At 36.1% G+C, this 20,948-nt stretch overlaps 2 protein-coding genes across 5 annotated transcripts; one reads left to right on the forward strand and one right to left on the reverse strand.

The window, feature by feature from the left end:
• LOC109226943 (metal-nicotianamine transporter YSL1-like) lies at positions 1,169-5,637 on the forward strand. Of its 4 annotated transcripts, none has more exons than XM_019391890.1 (8): positions 1,169-1,323; positions 1,563-1,947; positions 2,052-2,224; positions 2,699-2,793; positions 2,888-3,022; positions 3,465-3,654; positions 3,752-3,866; positions 4,533-5,637. In XM_019391890.1, exons 2-8 carry the CDS (start codon positions 1,581-1,583, stop codon positions 5,459-5,461), a joined length of 2,004 nt encoding a protein of 667 aa, XP_019247435.1. In that variant the 5' UTR covers positions 1,169-1,323; positions 1,563-1,580; the 3' UTR covers positions 5,462-5,637. The 4 variants fall into 4 exon arrangements, with proteins under 4 accessions (XP_019247435.1, XP_019247434.1, XP_019247432.1 ...); XM_019391889.1 differs by lacking the exon at positions 1,169-1,323 and adding an exon at positions 1,332-1,461; XM_019391887.1 differs by lacking the exon at positions 1,169-1,323 and having other exon boundaries at positions 1,543-1,947.
• LOC109226944 lies at positions 6,145-18,799 on the reverse strand. Its single transcript, XM_019391891.1, has 14 exons — positions 18,161-18,799; positions 16,268-16,387; positions 15,037-15,106; positions 14,723-14,836; positions 14,028-14,111; positions 12,970-13,020; positions 12,463-12,492; positions 12,243-12,305; positions 12,026-12,091; positions 11,738-11,866; positions 10,982-11,017; positions 8,878-8,997; positions 8,127-8,312; positions 6,145-6,673 (listed from the first exon to the last, which is right to left on the reverse strand). The coding sequence occupies exons 1-14, from the start codon at positions 18,652-18,654 to the stop codon at positions 6,563-6,565; spliced, it is 1,674 nt and encodes a 557-aa protein (XP_019247436.1). The 5' UTR covers positions 18,655-18,799; the 3' UTR covers positions 6,145-6,562.

Here is a 20,948-nt window from a genome sequence, read left to right on the forward strand (position 1 = left end):
AACAGGAAGAATCTCTTTGACCATTTTAGCCAATCAAATAAAGATGAAGGAATTTTTCATATGTACATGTCCACATCTCTTATTCATCTTTTTTGGTGTAACTGACTTTTCCAGCTCTCATAATATTCGGAAAAAGAATTATCATCATAATAAAATTTTCTTCATCCGAATATAGCCTTTCTGAAAAGTACTTGCAAATAAAACGAATTATTTCAAACACGAATGTGGAAGGCACACGCCAATGCCGAAGCTAGAAATTTATGTAATAGTTTTTAAACCTCCTTTACTACTACAATAAATTATCCTTTATGTCAAAGGAATTCATTGTTTATATGTAATAATAAAATATCATTGTTGCTCTATTTACGAAAAATAATTTTTTGACGAGGGGATTCAATTGAATATTTGTAGCTTTTCATAGCTCCGCCCATGGCATAGGTAAATTCTTTTTGTTAAAAACTTAGTATAAAAATATTAAATTCAGTTAAATCCATAGCTAATTGGTGTCTACTTGTTACAAGGGCTCTGAATCATTTTATTTGTAGATTCCAAAAACAAAACAAGAAAAGGAACAAAGAGACATAAAATGCCAAAAGTTGAATGACTTTATGATGGAAGAACCTCCTCTACTAGTGCATTATCCTTATAGATTTAAGTCATGAAAGTATAAAAATATTTTATGTTATAGATATTATAACATGTTATTACTTTTTTTTAAAGTCATTATATTAGGCTTGTCATAACGAATTTCTTATCGTTATAGGTTAATTTAACATGATAATAATATTTATATACTTCGGTGCACAAAAATTAAACTCAATCATTGTAATGGAGAAGTCGATGATAAGGTCTGCATGCCAACAAGATACTCTCCCTCCATATATGGTGGTTATTTTTCTTTCTTTATATGTGTTTGTGTATTGTCTCCGTGCTATCTATAGGTCACGAGTTCGAGCGGTGGAAGCAGCCACTAATGCTTGCATTAGGGTAGGCTGTCTACATCACACCCCTTGAGGTGCGGCCCTTTCCCTGACCTTGCGTGAACACGGGTTACCTTGTGCACGGGATCTATAATTTTCTTTCTTAGTACTATGATATGAGAAAATAAATGTATAAAATTAGACAACTTACAGTATGGAGTTTTTTGTGAGTAAATATTAAACTAATGCACAATCTCGAAATAGTTATTTAAGATTGAGTTTGAGAGAATTCATTCTCAAATTCTGGGACCAGATCGAAAAGGAAGTAAACTTGAAGACAGAACACATAGTTGGAATTTTTCACTATAAAAAGTTTCATTCTTTCAGTCTGATATCTTTTTTGGTAAGCATTAATTCCCAAGAATTATTAATATCTCTACTTTATTCACCTTTTACGTAGTAGTAGTAGTAGTTATTATTTTATCTCTAACTTCCACCATTGAAGCTAACTAACATTTCAGCTAGCTAGTTATTCCTCAAGGTCTTTTCTCAATCTATTTAAATATCTTAATTAGTACAAATTTACTATGTTTAAATAAATTGTATCATTTTTTTTTACTAGAAAAAGCTAAACTGATGCAGATTGTACCAGCAGAAGGCATGAATAACAACACAGAACTAGAGCAAGTTCGCGATTTGGCTGTAGAAGAACATGAGGAGGAGGAGGAGGAACAATTGTCCGAGAGTACGATGAGAATTCAACCATGGACTAAACAGATCACGATACGAGGAGTCATTGCTAGTACGATAATCGGATGCATTTACAGTGTGATACAAATGAAAATGAATCTCACAACTGGAATTAATCCTAATCTCAATGTCTCAGCTGCTCTTCTTGCCTATATTTTCATTCAGACATGGACCAAGATTGTTAAAATGCTTGGTTTTGTCTCTGTTCCTTTTACTAGACAGGAAAATACTATGATACAAACATGTTCTGTTGCATGTTACAGCATTGCTCTTGGAGGTAATGTACTAAATGTATTGTTTTAATTATGTTATTCTTGAAATTCTTTGTGAATAAGAGTATCATTTTTGTGATTATGATATGAAATACAATGGAATTTTCAGGTGGATTAGGATCTTATTTATTGGGAATGGACAAGAAAACTTATGAGTTAGCTGGTGTTGGTACAATGGGAAATACATCAAACAGTTATAAAAAACTTGAGATTGGTTGGATGATTGGCTATCTTTTAGTAGTTTGTTTTATTGGCCTTTTCGTATTGGTTCCTCTTCGAAAGGTATTTTAAATTCTTAAGATTTTCAAATCTTTTAAATTTATTAAGAATATATAAATTTGAACTTATAGAAATATGAAGTAAAAGGGCAGCTCGATGCACTAAGCTCCCGCTATGCGCTGGGTCCGGAGAAGGGTCGGACCATAAGGGTTTATTGTACGCAATCTTACCATGCATTTCTGCGAGAGGCTGTTTCCACGGCTTGAACCCGTGACCTCCTGGTCACATAGAAGCAACTTTACGAGTCACGCCAAGGCTCCCCTTGGCATCTCGGTGCACTAAGCTCCCGCTATGCACTGGGTCCGGGGAAGGGCCAGACCATAAGGGTGTATCGTATGCAATCTTACCCTGCATTTCTGCAAGAGGCTGTTTTCACGGCTCGTACCCGTGACCTCCTGGTCACATGGCAGCAATTTTACCAGTTACGTCGAGGCTCCCCTTCACAGGTGTTGTTCTAAATGGTGTTCTTATACACAGGTGTTGATAGTGGATTATAAGTTGACATTTCCAACTGGAATGGCAACTGCAGTTCTTATTAATGGTTTTCATGGCAAGAGTGATAAACTAGCTAGGTAAAACTACTTAAAAACTTTCCTTTTAAGTAATTTATTATTCTTAAATTCTTAATAATTAATGCGATGATAAAAGTTCTTGATTAATTTGCAGAAAGCAAGTGAAGTGCTTCCTCAAGTTTTTTAGCTATAGTTTTTCATGGGCTTTCTTTCAGTGGTTTTATACTGGCAAAGAGGATTGTGGATTTCAACAGTTCCCTACTTTTGGATTGAAAGCCTGGAAACAAACGTAGGTCTTCTTCTTTTTTTTTTTTTTTTCTTCCTTTAATATCCTCTTTTTTTCTCACCTTTCTGTGCCGAGGGTGTATTAGAAACAGCCTGTCTACCTTCACTAGGTAGGGGTAAGGCATGCATACACACTATCCTCCCCAAACCCTATATGTGAGCACTGGAGGAGCCAGTCATTAGCAAGGGGATTCAATTGACACCCCTTGGTCGAAAAATTGCATTGCATAGATAGGTTAAATTTTTTTGTTTAATTTATTTATACTATATATTGACTCCCCTTGATTTCTTTGCATGCCTACTTATTTATATTTTGACTCCCCCTTAGTGAAAAGTCTGGCTCTGCCGCTGCTTGTGGGAATATACTAGGATTGTTGTTGTTGTTTTTTTGTGAGTTAATCATATGATCGTAGACTAACATATATTATCTGCTGTTTTTTTTGTAGATTTTACTTTGATTTTAGCTTGACATATGTGGGAACTGGAATGATATGTCCTCATATAGTGAACATATCATTGCTTCTTGGGGCTGTTCTTTCATGGGGTGTAATGTGGCCTCTCATAGCAAAACTTAAAGGAGAATGGTTCCCTGCTGATATACCAGAATCCAGTATGAAAAGCCTTAATGGTTACAAGGTTAATTAATTTTCTTTCTCTTTCTCCTAATAGTACTTAATTAAAATCTTAATTTTCTACAGATTTTTCATTCTAGTATATTTCTTGCCTTGTCTAGGTTTTCATCTCCATTGCCCTCCTCCTTGGCGACGGCCTTTACAATTTTGTCAAGATAATGTACTTCACACTAGGCAGTGTTCATGAGAGATTCAAACACAAAAACCAAACTCCAGGTAAAGTTTAAATGGAAAAATCATCACATATCCAGCTTAATTACAATTGTTATATGAGGATTAAGTATCTTCGTACGGGTGAGAAGCTAGTTTGATAGGGTTGTGTCCTAGACTGCTAGTCGTTATTGTTGTGTCCACACTATTCTTCCACTATTCATAGTACCGAGCCCTACTTACGTGTTATTGTTATTGTTTTTCATCTATTTTCTGGTACTTACGATGTTGTTATTATTTCTATAGTTTCTGTTGATGGTACTCATATATTGTCTTTTTCGTCTCTTTGAGCCAATGGTCTATCGGAAACAGCCTCTCTACCCCCTTGGGGTAGGGGTAGGGTCTAAGTACACTCTACCCTCCCCAGACTCCACTTGTGGGATTTTACTGGGTTGTTGTTGTTGTTGTTGAAGGGGAGCCTTGGCGTATCTGGTAAAGTTGTTGCCATGTGACCAGGAGGTTACGGGTTCGAGCCGTGGAAACAGCCTCTTGCAGAAATGCAGGGTAAGGCTGCGTACGATAGACCCTTGTGGTCCGGCCCTTCTCCGGACCCCGCGCATAGCGGGAGGTTAGTGCACCTGGCTGCCTTTTTTGTGGTTGTTGTTGTTGTTGTTGTTGTTGTTGTTGTTGAGGATTAAGTATATGACTTGGTTGAGTTTCTTAATATCTCAGCAGCTGGAGTGAGACAGAACAAGAACTCAGGGGATGTAAAATATGATGAGGCCTTTGTTAGAGAAAGCATTCCAATGTGGTTTGGAGGTGTAGGGTATTTAGCCTTGGGAACTATTGCTGTGATTATGATTCCATTAATTTTCCATGAGATCAAATGGTATTGGGTTATCATAGCCTATCTTTTTGCTCCATCTTTAGCTTTCTGCAACGCGTATGGTTCTGGTTTGACTGATATAAACATGGCCTATAACTATGGAAAAGTTGGACTTTTTATGATGGCTGCATTGGCTGGTAAAGAACATGGTGTAATTGCTGGTTTAGCTGGTTGTGGTTTGATCAAGTCAGTGGTTAACATTTCTTGCATTCTGATGCAAGATTTTAAGACAGGACACTTAACTTTGACATCTCCAAAGACTATGTTTCTCAGCCAAGCTATTGGGACAGCTTTAGGCTGTCTAATTGGGCCACTAAGCTTCTTCTTGTTCTACAATGCCTTTGATATTGGCAACCCCAATGGTGAATTCAAGGCTCCTTATGCACTGATTTATCGAAACATGGCGATTCTTAGCGTTCAAGGTGTCTCGGCTTTGCCTCAACACTGCTTGCAGTTGTGTTATGGCTTCTTTGCATTTGCTGTTGCAATAAACTTGGTGAAAGATCTTTCTCCAGAGAAGATAGGGAAATGGATGCCACTGCCTATGGCGATGGCGGTGCCTTTTCTTATTGGTGGATATTTTGGTATTGATATGTGCATAGGTAGTCTGGTTGTATTTGTGTGGCATAAACTTAACTCTAAGAAGGCTAAGGTGATGGTTCCAGCAGTTGCTTCTGGTTTGATCTGTGGAGAAGGTTTATGGATTCTTCCTGCATCTATTCTTGCTTTGGCCAGAGTAACTCCTCCCATCTGCATGAAATTCTTGGCTTCTTAAAGAACTTGATTGTACAACTGGCCCATAAAAAACTGATGTACTGATTTACAGAAGAGATTTTGAAGTCGCCCAGAGCTCGTTTCATTTGGTTTTTCTGCATTCTTAGTCTAGGAAATGACAAAGTTCTACGTCACACATTGAAATTTACAATGAGAATGGGTGGCATTTACAATAAAGTTCTCCCCGATATCCTGTGCGAAGAAGTGATTTTATTTTGAGTCTCACACAACTTACACTAGTTGTGTGAGCCCTCTTTTTATCACACATATTTGTGGACCCATATCTTACACATCTGGGTCCACAAAAATTCTGGGACCACACAGTTGTGAGACAAGAAAGAGGCCTTCAGTTGTGTGAGGCACAAAATAAGAAGTATTTGCTACTCTTGTTTGTCCTTCTATCACTTTAATTCCTTCGTTTAGGGAGAAGAGAGGAGAATGAGACCCTAGAAAGAGATATGGAGTGCGGTTGGTTATATGCTCTGCGCGCTTAATTTTTAAACAATTATTGCGTTTTCTTCTTCTGCCCTTCCAGGGGTAGGGGTAAGACTGCGTACATCTTACCCTCCCGGGAAACTACTGGGTTTGTTGTTGTTGTTCATGTGTTTTCTTCTTCTATATCAGACTAAGGAAAGGTCAATTATAGTAACTTTCTATAATAAACAGCACGAATAGCCTGAAAAGTGGTAAGTAACTTGCTATGATCAATCTCGTTTACAATGTCTATGAATATATCTTAAATCATTACCAAATGCATAACTAAATTAGTTATGCAGCATTTCCTCTTTCAATTTGAATGAGCAAATCAACTCAATAGACGATGGTACCCATTAGCCAAACTACAAGAAGCCTCTAAAAAACAAATTTGACGAAGTTTCTTCTTCCTAATCCACATCTATGAAACATCAGTACGAGCTCAAATATTTGTATTCCTATGACGTATATCCGCTCAAAAGAGGAACTTCGATGAACTTCATTTCATAAGAAAAATTGAATAATATACAAGTGTACATTAGCTGCAGACTCCAAGAGGCTAATAAATCAGGCTTCTATAGCAGGAATACCACCTTCGATGTTGATCATATAATCAAAGGCAAAAAGCTTATGAAGTGATGATGCCTGCCAAAACATCACTCTTGCCCCTTGCACCTATTGTGTAAACCAAACGAATCGCATCAAGCCACCAGTCCAAAGATTCCCATGAGTCTGCGATCTGAGAAATAAAACAATGTCAGAGATTATACGACAAGGAAACTTTTCAGGGAATGTAAAATGCTAAAGTCCAAAAAGAGGAGAATGTAAGACTTAAAAGGGTTTCCCATCAAAAGATTGATCTTAAAATGAACATATTTAATATTCAAACTACATTTCCCCACCCTCACCCATTCCTACGAGGGGAAAATCATGGACAACATAAAATTAACGAGTAAATGTTTCCAGGAATAAGAAGAATGGCAACCTGTACACAATGTTCATGTTCACATCTTGAACCATTTTTTTTTGTTTACCAGACAAATTAAATATGCCACCTCTGGCATGTGACGGTAGCTTAAGTTATCCAAATAACTGTAGCATATTTGTAAGAACCCGGGAACAAGTCCTACCCATAGCTGATAATCTTTAAATCGAGAGGCTAGAGAGGAAAGATGATTGAGTGGGCAAAGTGTGAGGGAAAGATATGATAACAGGCCTGTTCAAAGATTAGGTAATATCTGAAGACACCTAAATGCAGTCTTATCAGATGTTATCAAAGTAGGCATGTGCTCTGTGTGTGTGTGTGTGTGAGAGAGAGAGAGAGAGAGAGAGAGAGAGAGAGAGAGAGAGAGATTGAGAGAGGGTAGATTTGACATAGAGCCCGTTTGGATTGGCTTGTTTTAAGTGCTTTTAAGCCAAAATTTGTAGTGTTTGGATAAAGTAAAAAAGTGCTTTTAAGCACTTGTTTTTAAGCTAAAATGACAAAAACAAGCCAAAAGCCAAAAGTTAGAATTCCTAACTTATGGCTTAAAAGCTATTTTGACTTAAAACAAGCCCATCCAAACGGGCTCATAATCAAAAGTGGAGGTAGATTGCTTGCATAAAAGCCAACTCTTGTCTAAAGGTATATGTATCTAAGCCAATTTGCTGTACAAGATGAAGAAAGTGAGTGGGTCACCACAGCAAACAGGTCAAGGACAGTAAAGGGTGGGCCGAGGTTTGATGTTAATAAGTATCCATAGAAATCCTAACACATAGGCAAAAGGCACTATGAAAGCATGGGCCCATTCTGTAAAGGGAGCAATGACTTCTTAAAAATCTTGATAATTTGCTAATGGAAGCATTCAAAACATCCTACACAGAAAACATTAGCTTTACTTGACAAATTACAACTATAGTTACTCTCCTTTTAAAATAATCCTTAAATTAACTTATAATTTTCAATGTCTTGGCCCATGTTGTCAGAGAATATGACTGCCTTTCAAATAATTAGGAAACATATATACTGCTGTCTCCAATTTATAGGCTCGCAGAGGATTGAATCTGACACTGATTACCAGCAACGGAGAATATCATAATCAAACTGTATAGTTCTCTTAGGCAGATCTCATCATGAGCCCAAATGACTATTAGAAGTAGTCCCCCAAACATCAGAAGAGGGAAATGTAAGCAGAGAAAGTGTCACGAATTACCATGTAAACTGGCCCATGAATCGTATCAATGCAGAGGCCTGCACCAGGCGGTAATGTAAGATCAGCACAGGATGATACAGAGACGATATCTGGCACATCAACTTTAATTGCTTGTCTACTAGGACTCGTATCTGCTGAATTTGATGAAAGGCTTCCTGACATGTGTCGTTGATCAACTTTACTGATCTGTCCAAGTAGGTAAATGAATTACTAGTAAAGAAACTACGATTACGCATCAAATTAAACGAGCAAGAACAACATTCAATCCTTCTAGAAGGCAATAATTTCCTGTCATCTACTTCATAGATCCAAAAGAAAACACCACTTCGTGCGCATCAAATGGATTTAAAGTTGACCTTTAGGGAAATAGAACATTCTTCAGTTCAAGTGGGAAATAGAACTTGATAACAAGGGAAAAATAACAAAAGCAAAATAATTGCAAACCTGTGAAATGGTAGGCTTAATATAAGTGATATGGAAGGCTAGAAGTTCAAAGGGATCATGTAAAAAAAGATTAACAATAGTAAGGTTCTATCACGTGATCTAATGATACTTTTCCATAGTTGAAAACAATTTAATTGAGTTATGCCATTATAAATATGCTGAAATCTCATAGCATGAGTTTTGAATGCAAGACATGTTTTCACATGGAACTAGATTATTGTCCATGAAGAAGAAAACAACAATGCTCGTCTCCCATAAAAATATTGTGTATTTTTTGCTTACAAACTGAGGCACGGACTTTTTTTACCTGTTGAAGTCCTTCATGATTCAAAACAAACTGAGAACGCTTCCAGTCACTGTGTGGTGCAAGCGGACTACCAGCAGGTGGTGCAGTTAGATATCCAACCTTTAGGTAGGGCAGAGGTAGCTGAAAATAGATAAGTGCTTTTAGAACTTGAATGCATGCTTTGACAAATTTATATGCCCAGTAAGACCAAATATGCCAAGAAAAAAAAAAGCTTCACCACATGCTTGTCTCAGTAATCAAAATATGACATAATAAGAGCTGAAAGGCACTTGTTTCACAAGATCACTGCAAATCATATTTGAAGACAAAGCAAGACAGACTTTTTTCAAATGGAAGGGATTCAACTTAGTAATGATTAAAATTTGAATTAGAAAATTATCCTATGTAGTTGCAAAGGAAAAACTTCTTGTTCTATATTTCTATTTTCTCATCGACCGATCGAAATGAGAGAGAGAGAGAGAGAGAGAGAGAGAGAGAGAGAGAGAGAGAGAGAGAGAGAGAGAGAGAGAGAGAGAGNTGGCACAAAAAACCAAACCAATCTCTTCTTCTTCTACCTCCATGGATTCAAGAAATCCAAATTCAGGTTCCTCCTCACTCTTGAGCTCAGAAACTGCTGTCTCTTCCTCCACTTGAAGAATCTTGTTCTCTACAACAAATTCAAATTCTTTGGCACTCTTTTTATGATTTTCTTCCATTTCTTGGTTTTTGCTATGATCTTCATCAGTTGTTGAATCAATCAATTCAATAGGAACCAACTTATCACCACTGCAGATGAATTCCAAATGCTGAGGAGAAAATTCAAAACATAACTCCTCATTCTCACAAACTTGAACAGCTTGATCTTTCATTTTAACCTCAGAATTAGGCACATAAACATCAGACATAACCTGATGTTCAGTTTTTTTCTTCTACTTTGAAAAATCTGTATCTTTCCTTTTATTCAAAATCATTTACCTTTATCCATAAGATCATCATCTTCTGCTGCTTCAATAATCAAATTACCTTTTTGATTATATGCCAAATAATCATCCAAAGAAGGCTTAATCAAAATATAAGGAGTTGAAAATTTGCTCTCCAAATTCACACCACAACAAGAACACATCACACTCACCTCACCATTTTCCACACTAATTTCTTTACCATTTTGAATCAACTTAATCTCATCCATCCATGCTAACAAAGCTGAATTCTCTGAAATCTCAAGGCGCGAGGACGAGCAATCCTCACACATATCTTGAGATTCAGCCAACTTCTGATGATTTGAACAGAATCCCAATTTGGAAATCTCTGTGACATGATCTTCACATAAAAGATCTTTGCGCAAAGTTTTACTATTTCCATATTGATCAAACAGATGATCAACTCGAGAACATAATGGACAAGGTGGTTTTAGGCCAAAATACTCGGCAAATTTGATGATCAAATAGGAGAAGAGAGAGTTGAGGAGAAGTAGAATTATTAATGTCCATTCTAAGATTGCATAGATAAGAATAAGTGTGATCTTGTTGGTATTTTTATGTAACATGGTTGCAAATTTATTAGCAGCCATTTATGCTGATCAAAGGAAAATACACAACAACAACAAAATTATATTTGTTTTAGAGGGACAGTGGAAGAGCTAATTCAAGAATCAGAGAGAGAGAGAGAGAGAGAGAGAGAGAGAGAGAGAGAAGTTAAGAAGTGAAACCAACTTCTCATTGTCCCTTCTCCTTTTACTTTTCTGTACTAAATAGCTCCACTCTATACACGAAGAACAAATAAAAGGAGTATTATGATATTTCATCAAAAATTTCTTAACCATTTTATCACCATAACATAATGGTTATTCCATGCTATGTCGAAATGCTGACAACTTCTCTTGAATGGAAACCTTCTCCCTCATTTATTCTTGCATCATAATACTATTATTTAAAAAACTGTACGAAATTGATTCTTATAAGATTTCAAATCTATCATAAAGCAACCTTTTACCTCCTGTTTTGGGTTCATTTCTCTTTAGCTAAATATAATTTCAAATCTACTCCTGAGCTTCTTGCCTTTTCAAAAAAAAACCTATATATAGGGGGGCTATTCAGAAACTACACAATTCAAGCAAAATACATACCATAGATCGCACAAGCTTCAAGGCACTTGTGTAAACCTGCATAACAGCAAGCTGAAATGAGGACAATGGAGAAGGCGGGAACTGCATAACAAGTTAAAGCAGAAGAATAGCAACTGGCTTCTTTGATGACAATTTTCCTTCACTAACTAGCAGAATATGATCAAAATCTTGAATTCTCTTCATTTGCAATGCATATCACCAGGGTAAAGAGTTAAAACTCTCTTTTGACACGGCTAGTCAAACCAGAGTATAGAGTTAATTATAAACGATAATGACACCAGCACCAACGGTTACTATGTAACGGGTAGATTAGTTTGACAAAATAGGAAGGGAAGGCATAGATTAGAAATATCAATTCATTTTTGGATTAAAGGAAAAGACTGCAGATTGCTAGAGTAAAAAACAAGTGTATAAAGAACTTATATTTTTGGTGTTAAAGCAGTACTTTAGATAGGATGGATCAATATTTGGACTTTCTATATTTATTAGGGGGAAATATATAATATGACTGGCAGAAGTGTTGTTATCTTTTTGTATCTGTTTCTGTACCATCTTGGTACCAGTTGAATAAAAGACTTATCAGAAAAAAGAAAAAGAAATATAATTCATTTCTAACTTCACCCAATGTTTCCAGCGCACTACTTTCCTTTTCATCAGAACCAATTGACCCCTTAGTTATGCAAACAGAAATATGATGGAGATAAAACGGTAGCATTCTGGTAGTAAAATCATATGCTTCAGACATAAATGATATACCGAGTAATTCGGTTTCAGTGCATGTGCAGCGGCAATGTAAATCGCAGACTGGCTGTACAACTCATTAGGAGAAATCTCTTTAACATTACCAGCTCCCCCTGTTCTTGACATGTCCTCTGCTAATCCATACTGCAGCAGAGTGATGCAAAAAGAAGATTATTATCATTTCGACTTTGTCCTTTCACATTGCTTAATTTTTTCATATTTCACTTGAAAAGGAGGGAGGTCGTTGGAAATGATCATCACTCCAGGTACAGAAGCTAGAAGGAGAAAATATGTTAAACCCACCAGAACAGTTCCAAGGTTGTAGATTGCCCTATGGAAATCAAATTGCAGTTGGATCGCTGCACGAAACTGCAATTCATAAGAAACAAGGAGTGACTTGTGAGCATAAACAAAAATCAGATACACAATGCCCTTTAGGATTCTACCAAACTACTGGACCTAAAATGATGTTGCAGCTTTTTCTTCATACTTAGGCTGTGTCATCAAATAACACCAGTACCTTACTAATTGCCGTTTTGACAATTGTTAGCTTTTCTCTGGCAGGAACGATTGCACTGAGTTCCTGAAGGCATTTCGAAAAGCATAAGGCCAGATGTCAATTAAGGCAAACTGAAATACACAGCAATTCAGGAACTATAATGAAATAATCTACACTAAGTCAATATTCTTAAGTATGGCAAAGCTTGTCCAGCAATAAGTTTTTTTTCAAGTACAGATACCTGCAGGGCAAGTCCCCAGTTGTTCAATGCCTGGAATGACATTTAAAAGGAATTAGAGTAAGGAAAACTCTCAAGGACAAGAGATCAAAAGTAGATTGATAAAAGGCAAAAAAATGCATTTCAGGAGAAAAGCAATAAATTTCATATGATATGAACAACCAACGTCTGCATAAACAGAAAATTCAGCAAGCATGAAACTACCTAATCACTTCAGAATAAAAGGAGATTAATTAGCTAGTATATTGATCATAAAAAACATAGTACAACTGCATCCTTTAGATACAGTTACATGATATAATGGTAACTGGTATACCTAAAGAAATAATAAGGCCTTTGTACTAACAGAGGAAGGAAAAATTAAAAGGATACCTTAGGCTTTTATTTGTGATAATAGTATAATACAGCCTTTACAAAAGAATAGCATTCAAAAGAATAGGTAGGGTTGGAAAGAAACAAACAGGGAGCAAATGCCACTATTAGCATAAGTTAAGCTAGCATATAAATTACCTGTGGACTGTTCCAATTGAGTTGGACAGCCTTTTCATAGTTCTTTGTTGCCTGAAAATTTAAAAGAATAACAAAAAAAAATTCTGAATAAGGTTGAGCGTTCTTGTTATTGATGAAATCATTTAAACAGCTAAGCTTATATGCTGAAGGAGAAAGAAGAGAATAACACAAGCTTTGCATCATAAGTTACCAACTATATATTATTAACTTAGGCCTCATCAACAGAAACGTTTGTGCTTATTTCAGCTAAAGATTAAAACAAAACAAAAAAATGTGTTTGTATTCTGCTTCTAGAAGAATGAAAATAAGATGTTCTTTCATAATGAGAAGTGTTCAGAACCAAACGGAAGAACCTTGGCAGGAACAGAAGCAGTTTCTGGACAAAGTTGGAAAGAAGAAAAGGATGAACATGGCAGTGAGCCGTGAAATGTAGTGCAGAGGTGGGGGAAGGGGAAAGGAATGGTGTCTAACGGGGATGGAGGATAGAAGGGGAGACAACAACAGATGAAGAGGAAAAAGAATGAAGAAAGGATAATGGAGGAGTGTGGTGAAAGTGGGTTGGGGTTGGGGAGCAGGTGGGAGGGGTAGTATTGAGGATGTGGGGTAAAGGTGCAAGAGAATGTTGGGTGGCGAAGAGTAGGGATCAAATAACCAAAAAGCAGTTTCTCTTTCTTTTTTGTGTTTGTGTATGCACTTGAACATGCGTTTAAAACAGAAACGATTACAACACCATATTTTAAATTCTGTTTTCAACATTCTGAAACTTATAACACGAAACAGTTTCTTGTTACCAAACAGTTCCTCAATAAGGTAACAAGGAAATAATAAGGCAGAATTAGTAAGCTCCAAAAGCATATCAAATTCAAGATGATACCAAAGCGGCTGTTCCAATGTGACAATCATTCAGAATAACTTCTCATATCTTCAACCATTTATGCATCTACTGACAGAATATAGAAACAAAGAAGAGGAAAGATGTCTTCTCTAAGGACCAAAGAGAACACTCTTTTCGCTCCTAAGGAAACATCAGAAAATAACATAATAGAGCAAACACTAACCTGCTTCCAAAGTTCTTCAGCTTCTTTTGTACGACCCCGGATTTTCGCTCGATCAGATATTGCAATGGCCCAATTATAGTAAGCCTGATATAAACAGGAACAAGACATGGCCTGAGATAAATAGGAATAAGACATGGATAAAACATGATAGACCACTTTCCAGACTAACTCCTCTGAGTCTCCTCTCTATCAACTAATACCTTTCTTCCTTACTGTGTTACAATGCATAAAATATATATATATATATATATATATATATATATGTATGTATGTATGTATATATATGTATGTATGTATGTATATATATGTATGTACGTACGTAAATGTGTGTGTGTGTGTGTTCGATACTACCAATTGCTCCTGCAACACAATGTCAAAGATTTACTTCAATGGAAGTGGACAATAAAGTATTGACTTTGCAATTTGGTACAACGTTGTGGGCTTTGCGGCTGGAGAATAATGGAAAGGTTACATCGAAAAGCAAATCATCAAATGGAAAGCTAATACGTATGACAATAGTGAGATATCACATAGGCCACTGAATAGTGACTTTCATATAGAGTATTCTGATCTTGCATTTAAATATTACTCCGTCCAATATCACAATGTAACCTGGACTAGTTTACATATACACAAGTTAAATATATGAATTGTAAATGAAAACGGGAGACCATTATATGGTTCTGAATACATACATCATTGAGCGTAGGACAAAGACGGGTTGCCTCCTCATACTTCTTGCATGCCTCTTCCAGCAAATCATCTTTTGAAGGTGAAGTGGAATCTGGGTTTACATTGTCTGCACTTTCCTGCATGAAAAATCAAAACTAGGAATTGTCAAACTATGAATAATCTCTATAAAAAGAAGATTCAGATCCTTTTGATATGCAGATAATGGGGTTTCTCTTTTTACATTATTTTTCCTTTTCTTTAGGTAATTCCCAGATGCTAACAAAAAAATAAAAAAATTGCAAAACAATCAGTCCAAAAAACTGAGAAACCAGATTACCTGGAGAACCAGTGCCCAATTATAAAGTGCATCATAATCTTCTGGATTTCGCTCTAGTGCACTAGCATACCTGCACAAATATCAGAACTCAGATAGACATCCATGAAATATCATAGCTTCATATGGGAGAAATTGCTATGCAGTTCAGAATACAGATCCCTGAATAGTTGTGCACAAATACATTAACCAGACCAAAAAGAGAGAACAAACAAAATTACCCAGCAATCCCACATTGACAGACAATCGATTCTCGACATGACATGGAATAGATTTTTTAGTTTGAGCTATCATGACACAGAATAGAAATTGAAACAATTGTTTCATGCTTCAAAGTTTCTTCTTTTTCTTCCTCCCTGAAAATAGCTGTTCATTGGGGGTCCTAGCGGAACATTTCAAAGTATTCAATTAATTCTTCTATTTTAGAAAAACAATTTTATGCAGAGCGCACAGTGAATACTCTATCAAATCCAGTTACAAACTACTCTATAAAGGTACTATCTCACATCCTGATCGCCCATGGAAGAAAATCCTGGAAAAAGAAACCCCCTATAGAGTGGTATGTTTAACTTGGTGGCTAAGGAGGCTTGCCTAACCCAGCACAACCCACAGAGGATATATACATCTATAATGTGTTTTGTACGAGGATTATGAATCATCTTTTCATTCAGTGTAAGCTAATCAATCAGTATGGAGCATGCTATTGAACATATTTGAGGTGAAATGGACCATACCAAGGACAACAAAGGATCTATAGGTACGCTGAACCAGAGGATGAATTGGTAAAGTTCGAAATTTGAATAACTTAGTGCAATTGTATGGTGGGTGATTTACGGTGAAAGAAATCAATAATATTCTGAAGAGAAAAAGAATATTTAGATAGATACAAATGCTTTTGTGTTAGCATTTTGGCTTAGCAGGGCGATTGTAAATGAAGTTGATACCATTCAGACTTCCACTTTCATTTGCAGGATTTGTAGAGTTTTGCCTTTTGTAATGTACATATCCAGCCCCCACTTAGTGATGGAGTGCTGGAGATATCTCGATAAAATCATAACCTATCAAATAAATGAAAAAGAGAACTCGAACTCCTTGTAGAAAGTGAAATGTCTGGAAACCTCTAGATTTACAAACTATAAAACTTGTCATGAAACTGGAAATTGGAATTTCACAACCTAGGCCCAATTAATATACGTGACACCCTAACTAAAATGGTGCAAAAGATTAGTTAAACCTCCGGGCAGCATATGTCAGAATCCGTTGGCGAGATCGGCCCTCCTCGTCAGCACCTGTGACGCTGTTAATCAACTCCAAGGCAGCATTACTGTCTGTCTGCTGCTGATTGCTCTGTTGACTGGAGAATGAAATTCACAAGTAAATAGGAAAATGAAAGTTAGACGTCTTGAGGTATTGAGGTCAAGCTGAAGTAATTTGTGGTTGTAGAAGTGATTCAAAAGTAACAAGCGGAGATTATTAAGGCATGGATTAAATAAACTCAGTTTTGATAAGGTATATTAAATAAATTCATTGCGCAGTTAAAGCACAAAATGCATTCAAATGTTACATCCCTAAAGAAACTCAGCTATAGGGGAGTTATTGTTTTAGCATCAAATGGAAGTAATAATCCTTCTATCCCTCTTAAATTCAGATTCAAATTTGGGAGATTGATATAAACAACATCATGTTTTAATTTACTGAAATAACTAAAAAAGACCCCTGTATGTGCAATAGTGGGCAAAATCATATTAAATGGATATGAGATGTTACATATACACATATCTAGCTCCTATCCTAAGAGGCTGATCTATGAGTCTATTCCCGAGGATCAAGACAGAAGCCTCAACAAATTTTGAAGCTGGATTACTCAAGGGAAAACTTTCAGCATTAACCCATAACTATGACTTCTGTGTTTCATTATGTGTACTTTTGTGGAAGAAACTGGCGAGACAATATCAGTGGTCAAGACAAGAAGGTTGCAGAGTGTGGTACCTTCAGATGCTGGTATTGTAATAATTCATAGACTAACCATCATCTTCTTCAATCTTGTCCATTTTCTTGTCAATTATTGTCCGTGCTTCATTTACCTTCATTCATGGTTATTTTCTCCAACCACGTGTCCTTTCTTGCTTTTATGTTTGTTTGCTAGCGAATTAGATTAGTACATTTTACACTCAACAATGCACTTTTACTGCTGACCAACCATAATCTTCTTCAATCTTGTTCATTTTTTTTTGTCAAATTTTATTTATATTTCATTTCTCTTCGCTCATGATCATTTCCAACGATCTGAACTTTTTCGTATTTGCATCAACTACAGCTAAGTAGGATGAGTATATCTTACAATTAAGAACTCACTTTTACTATCGACCAGCTATCGTACTCTTCAATTCGCCAGTTTTCTAGTCAATTTTCTTAATGTTTTATTTATCTTCATTCATGATCATTTTATCCAGCCACCTAAACTTTGTTGCTTTTGCATCAACTACAGGTAACTTGGACGAGTATATTTTACAATCAAATCAAGAACACACTTTTACTGTCGACCAGCCATCACCTTGTTCAGTGAGCTAGTTTTCTCACCAATAATCTTCTTCAATCTTGTTCATTTTTTTTTTTGGTCAAATTTTATTTATATTTCATTTCTCTTCATTCATGATCATTTCCAACCACCTGAACTGTTTGCGTTTGCATCAACTACAGTTAACTAGGACGAGTATATTTTCCAATCAAGATCACACTTTTACTGTCGACTAGCCATTATCCTCTTCAATTAGCTAGTTTTCTAGTCAATTTTCTTCTTGTTTTATTGGTCTTCATTCATGATCATTTCATCCAACCACCTGAACTTTTTCGCGTTTGCATCTAGAGTTAACTTGGACGAGTATATTTTCCAATCAAGGTCGCACTTTTACTGTCCACCTCATCCTCTTCAATTAGCTAGTCCCTAGTCAATTTTCTTCGTTTTTTATTTATCTTCATTCATGATCATTTCATTCTGTTGCATAAACTTTGTTGCTTTTGGATGAGTACACTATACATTCAATAATGCACTTTTAATATAGAAACACCAAATTTCAGTCTAGCACATTAATGATATTTTCAGTTCTGTAATGCATTGCATATTTACCTGTGAGGAGTGTCGCCTTCTCGTCTTTCGGCTTCAGAATCATCATTAGCATCGCCATTCTTCAATTCATCCAACAACTCTCTCATTGTAAATGTTCGGCTACCTTCATCTTTCTTTAGCTGCTTCAAATTGCTTTCCGATCCAACAGTTTCATCCTTTAGCTCATCTACCTTGGGATCTGAATTACCCGTCTCATTCGATTCAATCAATTTGGACGCCTCTGCATTGTTCAATTGTACATCACTCACCTTGGGATCTGAATCACCCGCCTCATTAGATTTCGCCAATTTCTCGTCGGATTTCGAGGCCTCTGCATCATTCGATTGTACATCTCCTGATTCGTTAGCAATTTCTTCAGATATATCAAGCTTCGGATCTACCGCGTCGGTTGATGGTGATTCCTCTGGCCGGATCACGGTGTCTCCGGGATCTGTCACGGTGGCCGGAGCTTCTGCTTCTTTTTGAAATTCCGGTTGATCGGCGGTTGAGGACATGGTGATGAAGAAGAGAGGGAGGAGTTAGCAATGGCGAAAGTAATGTTCGAGTGTGACGCTACGAGCTAATGGCGAAGTACATGTGACAGGGAATTGTTTTTGAATCAACCTGTAAGGACTAGTAAATCATAAACCAGATAATGGTTGGGAAAAATCAGCAAAACTGGAGACTTTTGAGGTTTAAAACTAGTTTACAACATTTTAGAGGGAGGGGAATAATATTTGGAGTAATTGGCAAATGAACCTTGAAGCATAATTCAATTTTACCCATACTTTTTGATAAATGCCTATCTGTTATTAACAATAAAAGAAGAAGAATATTGAAGAGAAAAGTAGGGAGAGAGAATTGTTATTGATTTTTGGGATTAATTACAATGGCATAAAACCCTCTACTTAGCCACCAAGTAATAAACCCTATAATCTCTCCAAATATAGATATTCACCATAAATAAAATTCTATTTATAACACTGCCCATTGAATGTCTATTCAACAGATAATGTGACTCGTTAAAATCTTAACTAAAATAAAACCCAGTGGGAAAAAAAATTCTAGAGAAGAAAAAAGAGTACACATATCTACAATACGCCTTTTGGTTGCCTCATTAAAAACCTTGCAAGGAAAACCCAGTGGGACAAAACCTTGTAAGGGAAAAAGAGTGCAACGCGCATTAACTCCCCCTGATGAGAGCATCAATTCACATCCTTGAGCGTTCGCATCCCAATCTTGTGCACTAGCTTCTTGAAGGTTGACGTCGGCGAAGATTTGGTGAATAAATCCGCCATATTAACTCCAATGAATATGTTGCACCTTGAAAATCCTCGCTATCACATTATCATGCTTATAGTTATAGCAAGACACCTTTGTGCACAAATTGCACTTAGGATGTGGTCATTCGTGACCAAAAAAATTCTCCAAGAATTGCATATGCTATCAGCATTTTAAATCGTTCATGGATTGCCATATAAGTATAGTCAATAAGCCATATAAATAGAGTTTAGATTTACATCAAGTTTTCATGTCATGCCAGACATATAAGATACATAAAGGTGGTAGTACACACCATTGACTTTATACTTTTAAGTGTTTGAACTGCGGGTTCAAAACGACTTGTCTTTCGTATGAAACCAAATTCTACTTGAATTATTTTTCCAGACTTAAATATATATTTAGTGCTATAATCAATATTGTCGACAAACATTTTATATCGGTTCCAACCTCCTTATTTTTCATAAAGACATAATATAGAGATCTCTTCATTCATATATTCAGGTACCTGAATCTCTCATGAGATTTTATGAAGTGTTATGTCATGTGATTTTCTAGATCACTTGCCTCCTTTATTAGTATCATTTGATCATTTGCTCATCTTCTTTATCAAGAAGTTCATTTGAAACCGATTGTCTATACTCTTTAAGCTTACCATAGACTTTGTCCTTCTAGGACTTAATAGGAGCATTTGCAATGAGAATATAGTTACTTTCTTTTGGTCAGCAAATGCGTCTGGCATGCTTTTGCAATATATTGCAAATGAATTATCTTTTTATTAGCTTCAAAAATATATTATCTTATTCGAGGATCTATATGTACAAATGATAATTCATCCACGTAATTTTTTCTCAATTGTTTATCATGTCTCCCCCTCATATTAGAAAAACTCTTTTTTCCTGAACTTTGAGACTCATCTTTGTGCGTTATGGTGTTAATCAAAATATACACCGCACATCAATAATAATAAGATGGAATTTTTTGGTTCCTGACCCTGAACCACTTGTGAGGGGAGAAAATAATATACTTTCGTATATAACGTCTATCAAACTGATATATATAACTTTGTTCTCATAAGCAATAGTTTAGTTATTAAGTGGAGTCACTCAATAAATCATTTTGCTAAACCAACTATGATGTAAACCAACTTATCAAGAAGAACTATCTTGAATAAAAAATCTGGAAATTACGCTCTATATTAAACTATTGAGCAAGTTACCTCGCAAACACCAGGTTGCGGGTCAATAATAATTGCACATGTAACCATCTCATAGATGCATCTTATGTGGTATACATGGCAGGTGAATGGGCCCATATTCATCTTTAATATTTCCAGCATTTATGGGATTCAATCCCAATTTTAGTTGGTATATTAATTAATGAGAACAAACAACATAAGAGAATTCGTAAAGAACTTTCTATTTCTTTAATATTTACCCATGTGAATTCTCTTTTATTTTTGCACATCATGCGTAAATTAATATGGCTAAACTAGTTATGCCAACTGGATAAATTATCAATATTGATA

This window comes from Nicotiana attenuata, chromosome 6 (assembly GCF_001879085.1).
Source record: "Nicotiana attenuata strain UT chromosome 6, NIATTr2, whole genome shotgun sequence".
NCBI lineage: Eukaryota > Viridiplantae > Streptophyta > Magnoliopsida > Solanales > Solanaceae > Nicotiana > Nicotiana attenuata.